The sequence below is a fragment of the Theropithecus gelada genome, chromosome 8 (genome assembly GCF_003255815.1).
Source record: "Theropithecus gelada isolate Dixy chromosome 8, Tgel_1.0, whole genome shotgun sequence".
Classification (NCBI taxonomy): domain Eukaryota; kingdom Metazoa; phylum Chordata; class Mammalia; order Primates; family Cercopithecidae; genus Theropithecus; species Theropithecus gelada.
Window position 1 is genome coordinate 29,501,371 of NC_037676.1, and position 5,849 is coordinate 29,507,219.

Sequence of the window (5,849 nt, forward strand, 5' to 3'; positions counted from 1 at the left end):
CATAAGACAGAATTCTAAGCCATTGCTTTCAGTTACTTTTCATTGAGATTTCTCCTGTCTAATGCACACAGTATGCGTTAATAAACTTGTTTTCTTCTTGTTAATCCGTCTTTTATTATACGAGTCCCAAATAAGACCTGAGATGGGGAGAGGTGATCTTTAGCCTCTTCTATGTATATACTTGTGACATAGTTAACAATATACATGTTGAAGTATTTCAGGGAAAGTCTGCTAATGTTTGCAACTTTGAAATGCATCAAAAACTAAGACTGATGAAAAGATGGAAGGATTGATAGGTATGTTATCAAATAAGGAGAATAAAACGTGAGTAAAAATATTTTCAACTGTTGGTCTGAAAATTTTTATAAAATATTGAAAAAAATAATTGACTTTTTAAATGCAAAAATTCTGTAATAGTTGGGTGTGGTGGTGCACACTTGTACTCCCAGCTACTCTGGAGGCTGAGGTGGGAGGATTGCTTGAGCCCAGGAGTTTGAGGTCAGCCCGGGGAACATGGTAAGACCCTCATCTCTAAAAAAAATAAAATATTGTGATCTGAGAGACTAAAATAGACAATTATTTACCCCTTTATCAACTAAGATGGATCCTAAGGTTAAGGAAACGAAAAGTCAGCTACTTGTTGAGGGTTTAGGGCAGAGCTGGCAGGGCAATTTTCTAAATTCCTACAAGAAAAAAACACATATTTTCAGGTGCCGTGGCTCATGCCTGTAATCCCAACACTTTGGGAGGCCAAGGCTAGAGGATCACTTGAGACCAGGAGTTCAAGATCAGCTTGGACAATATAGTAAGACCCCATCTCTTGGAAAAAAAAAGAACAAAAAATTAGCCAGTCATGGTGGCATGTGTTTGTAGTCCCAGCTACTCGGGAGGATGAGGTGGGATGATCGCTTGAGTCCAGGGGTCCCAGGCTGCAGTGAGCTATGCTTGTGCCACTGAACTCCAGCCTGTGTGACAGAGTGAGACCATCTCATAAACAAATAAAAATCACCCGTGACGTCCCCTCTGAGACACTAAGATTATGTCAAAGCAATATTCTTTTTTCTTTTTTTTTTTTATTTGAGACTGAGTCTCACTCTATTGCCCAGGCTGGAGTACAGTGGCATGATCTCACTGCAACCTCCACCTCCTGAGTTCAGGCGATTCTGGTACCTCAGCCTCCCGAGCAGCTATTACTACAGGTATGAGCCACCATGTCCGGCTAATTTTTGTATTTTTCGTAGAGACGGGGTTTCACCATGTTGGCCAGGATGGTCACAAACTCGACTTCAGGTGACTCACCCACCTCAGCTTCCCAAAGTGCTGGGATTACAGGCGTGAGCCACCGCGCCTGGCTGCAATGTTCTTTTCTAATGCAGTAAGAAAACTCAGATTTACTTAGTGACAGGTTATTCTGGTGGTCTTTGGTAGGGAGAGCTGGCAGTTGCAGTGAAGAGAGTTCACAAACAACTAAGTTTGGGAAATGCTGGCTTCCCACATTAAGACAAAGTAAATTTGGAATGGTTAGGAACTTCCTTTTGCAGTCCAGAGATTCAGTGGTGCCATCAACATATTAAATTAGGTAATATGGAAGTCCAGGGAGGAAGAAAAAAATAAAGGAGGTGGGTGGTTAAGAACCGTAGAACTTCCTTTCCTGTCTTCCTCCTTATGCATGAGGAACACAAGATACAGACAACTATGGGAACATCTGAACTAGTCAATATAATTTATTATTTTATGGTATGTCATGCTGTAATTTATATTACCTCACCCTTACTGATCTTGAGACTGTGCCCTAATATTTTGCACCTTTACTTGGAGGATAAACTTCTTAGCCTATAAACAATGGAAAGCTTCTGCGGCTCTAGCAACAATCTACCTCTAAAAGCCTTCATTCAGCTTTATTTTTAGAGACAGGGTCTCGCTATATTGCCCAGGCTGGAGTGCACTGGCATGATCTTGGCTCACTGCAGACTTGACCTCCTGGGCTCAAGGGATTCTTCCACCTCAGCCTCTTGAGTAGCTGGGACCACAGGCTACGCCATCACATGCAGCTATTTTTTTTTTATGACAGATAGGTTTAGCTATGTTGCCCAGAGGGGTCTCGAACTCCTGAACTCAAGCAATCTGCCTCCCTCGGCCTCCCAAAGTGCTGGGAATACAGGAGTGAGCCACCGAGTCCGGCCTCAAGCTCTAAACTGCAGCAATAATCACTGGTAGTTCCTTTGCACTCAGTTTCCTAACCTTGAAATCCCACCCTTCCCGGGCACCCTTGCCAAGATTCCTAACCTTTCAACACAATGTACGCGGGACTTCCTTTTGGAAAGCCTTCTGCAAGCCTTCTGCAAGCCGTCCGGGTATGGTTCTGCAACACCCTGTGTATATCTCTATCACAGCACTCAGGCACTGCATTGTATTTATTTGCTTACACGGCTATCTTTCCCACTCAGTTTATTTTCTTCTCCACATAACCAAAGTCGAGTAAGCTGAGTTTCTTGAGGACAAATTCAGTAACGTGTATATATTTCAATCTCCAAGAGTTGTAGAGTACCAAACTGTGGAGCTCAATGTCAGATCAACTAAACTGGAGTGAGATGGGAGGATAGATGGATGGGTCAGGAAAAAGAATTTTTCTTTTTTTCTCCCTGTGTGCTGGATTACAGGTGTGAGCCACTGCGCCCAGCAAGGAAATATAATTTTCTTCTTTTTTTGAGACGGAGTCTCATTCTGTCACCCAGGCTGGAGTGCAGTGAGTGGCGCAAACTCGGCTCAAAGCAAACTCCTCATGCGGGTTCAAGCAATTCTCCTGCCTCAGCCTCCCGAATAGCTGGAATTACAGGTGACCGCCACCATGCCTGGCTAATTTTTGTATTTTTAGTAGAGACGGGGTTTCACCATATTGGCCAGGCTGGTCTCGAACTCCTGACCTTGTGATCCGCCCACCTCGGCCTCCCAAAGTGCTGAGATTACAGACGTGAGCCAGGCCAGGAAAGATAATTTCTAAGTATGAAATGTTGTAGGTCCTGGGAGGACCTCAGTAGGTTGGGAGAAGTGCACAGTGGTGAGTTACAGGATGGCAATGAGGTCACAGAACTATGAAGTCAAGGTTAACAATAACGCATACGGGAAAAACTGACAAGTGGGGCAACAAGGGGTAGCGGGTCTCCAGGACGTGGCATTAGGACGTGCTTGTTGAGGGGCAGGTATTTGGAACCAGGCCCCACTTTCGAGTTGTCTTTCCGCAGGAACCAGAGAGTGCGGTCGGGAACAGGAAGCAGGAACTGTTAGGGAGATAAGGAAGGTGCTACTGCCCACATCCATCCTCTACGGCTACAAGGTTGGGGGGCCAGGCTGCCTCCTCACAGCATCAGCGTTTTCTTCGGCTTCACTTCCCTCTGGAAAGCGCTTTCTCACCGACGCTGCAGAGACCTTAGGGGCAGCCCCTGCCCTCCTACCCTCCAAGGAGCCACCACTCTAGAGCCCACGCTCCTCTGGATATCATGTGACTTGGGGGACTACTTGCCTTTCTTTTGAAACACGGCTACAGACTATGAGTTTAAAACACTGGGCTTAGCGCCCCCTCAATAACGACGCAGCTATAGCACGGTACCCTCTCCCAGCCTGCCCCTCGCAGGGAGAGTTCCACTTCCTTCCCAGAAAACGAGGCCGGAAGGGGCGGGCTTTCCGCCTAGATCAGGCGCTTCCGCCACCATGGCTGCACGTGGGGTTGTTGGTATTTTTTTCCTCTCTGCTGTCCCCCTTGTGTGTCTGGAGCTCCGGCGTGGGATCCCGGATATAGGTAAGTGTTGACTTTTTCCCTTCGACAGTTACAGCTGGGTAATTTTCACAGGAATGTTGCATAGAATGACCGCTTCTTCGGCTGCGTCGCTTCGGAGCGGCTTTGACTACAACTCCCAGACTGCATCGTGCCTGCCTCCCACTTCCGGAGCCGACTTCACTTCGGGGAATTTTTCCCTCCAGGTGTGATGGTTTTGCGTGTAAGAGAGTAGCGGCAAAGAGCACAGGGGCAATCATAGACAGTGCTTTCGTATCCTGGTGAACATTCAAAAGGAAATCAACAGGTTGATAAGATGAAGGCCTTCTGAGAATTTAGGCTGAGAGGTTTTTTGTTTTGTTTTGTTTTTAAATTAGAGACAGGGTCTCACTATGTTGCCCAGGCTGGTCTCGAACTCCTGGGTTCAAGAGATCCTCCTGCCTCGGCCTCTCAAAGTGCTGGGATTACAGGCCTGCGCCACTGCGCCTGGCCCTGAGATTTAAATAAGGGGCCACACCCGTGAAAAGCCAATGGGGGCAGGGAAGGGGTTGGGGAGGGGAGGATTATTCTAGGCAAAAAGATTGTGACATGTTGGAGGAAAAGGTGAAGGCCATTGTGGCTGAATCAAGGAGAGCTGGGAAGAGGAGGAGGAATTGGCTCAGGATAATGACTTTTGTTGAACACCTATTATAAGCCAAATACCAGGTGCTAGTTATTATCTCATTTAATCTGCACTGCAGTCAGAGGAGGGTAGCACTATTATAATCCCCATTTTACAGCTGAGGGAACTGAAATTTAGGGAGATTAAGTGACTTCCCTAAGGCTTTAAAAAGGTCACTCGATTCTGTATGGAGAGTGCTTTGGACGGAAGCTATGGTGGAAGCAGTGAGGCACGTCAGGCTTTGGAAGTTGACAAGTGGTGATGATGGGCTGGACTAGGACAGTAAAAGAGGAGATGAAATGTAGACAGATTTGGGATATTGACGAAGCAGGATCAACCAACAGGCTTTGTTTATGGGTTGATGTTAGGGGCAAGGGAAAGGAAGGATTCAAGGACGACTGCCTCATGGAGGATTGAACAAACCTAGGTATTTGGTAGTGTGCTACTGGTAAAGGGAAAATGGAAAGAAAGACAGTGGAGATGCTGAGAATCATGAGTTGATTTTTGGACATTTCAGTGATCAGTTTACATGTCTGTCTCCCTTTTTAAGGTCAATTCTAAAGTTAGAGACCATAATGAAACTTGGCTTTGTGTACTCCCTCTCTTTCTCCACCTTTTCTCCTTGCTCACAAGGAGTCAGATGCCTAGAAATGTTGCCTGCAATAAGAAATGAAAATAAAATGCTTTTAAAAAAAATGTACAAAGACTCTCCTAATGCTTCCCACTCACTCAAGCTGTGTTGGAATGTAACAAGACTTTTATCCAAAGGATCAGAAATGTTGATTTCACACTCACCATTTCCAAAATTCACCTGTTCCCTTGTCTTTTCAACATCCACCCCTACTCTGCTCATTTATTATTTATTTGAGACAAGGTCTTGCTCAGTCACCCAGGCTGCAGTGCAGTGGCACGGTCATGGCTTACTGCAGAGCCTGGACCTCCCGGCTCAAGTGATCCTCACACCTCAGCCTCCTGAGTAGCTGGGACTACAGGTGCCACACCACCATGCCCAGCTAATTTTTTGTATTTTTTGCAGAGAAGTGGTTTTGCCATGTTGCCCAGACTGGTTTGGAACTCCTAGGCTCAAGCAATCTGCCCACCTCGGCCACCCAGAATGCTGGGATTATAGGTGTGAGCCACCATGCCCAGCCAGAAATCTGTTTCTTGAAAGCAGAGACCAAATGGAATTTGTTTTTGTATTCCCAGCACTTACCAGTGTCTAGTTTAATAGAACTAGGAACAAGGGTTCTAGAAATTGCACCTGGGCTCCTGGCAGCATCTTTATCTAGTTCTTGAAATTTTCATGGAATTAGCTTCTTTCTCAGAATTCTGAATGAATGATTGTTTCCTTTGGATTGTTTTCCCTTTTTAAGTTTTTTTTTTTTTTTATATATATTTTTTTCCTTTTTTTTTTTT

The 5,849-nt window shown here is 45.5% G+C and overlaps 1 protein-coding gene across 3 annotated transcripts in view; it reads left to right on the forward strand.

Moving 5' to 3' along the window:
• The first annotated feature begins 2,453 nt into the window (after positions 1–2,453).
• Positions 2,454–5,849, forward strand: part of UBXN8 (UBX domain protein 8) — a 27,744-nt gene continuing 24,348 nt past the window's right edge. For all 3 annotated transcript variants that reach the window (XM_025394386.1, XM_025394388.1, XM_025394387.1), the window contains exon 1: positions 2,454–3,796. In XM_025394386.1, coding sequence (XP_025250171.1) covers positions 3,709–3,796 — 88 coding nt within the window. In that variant the 5' untranslated portion in view covers positions 2,454–3,708. The remainder of the gene's footprint in view (positions 3,797–5,849) is intronic.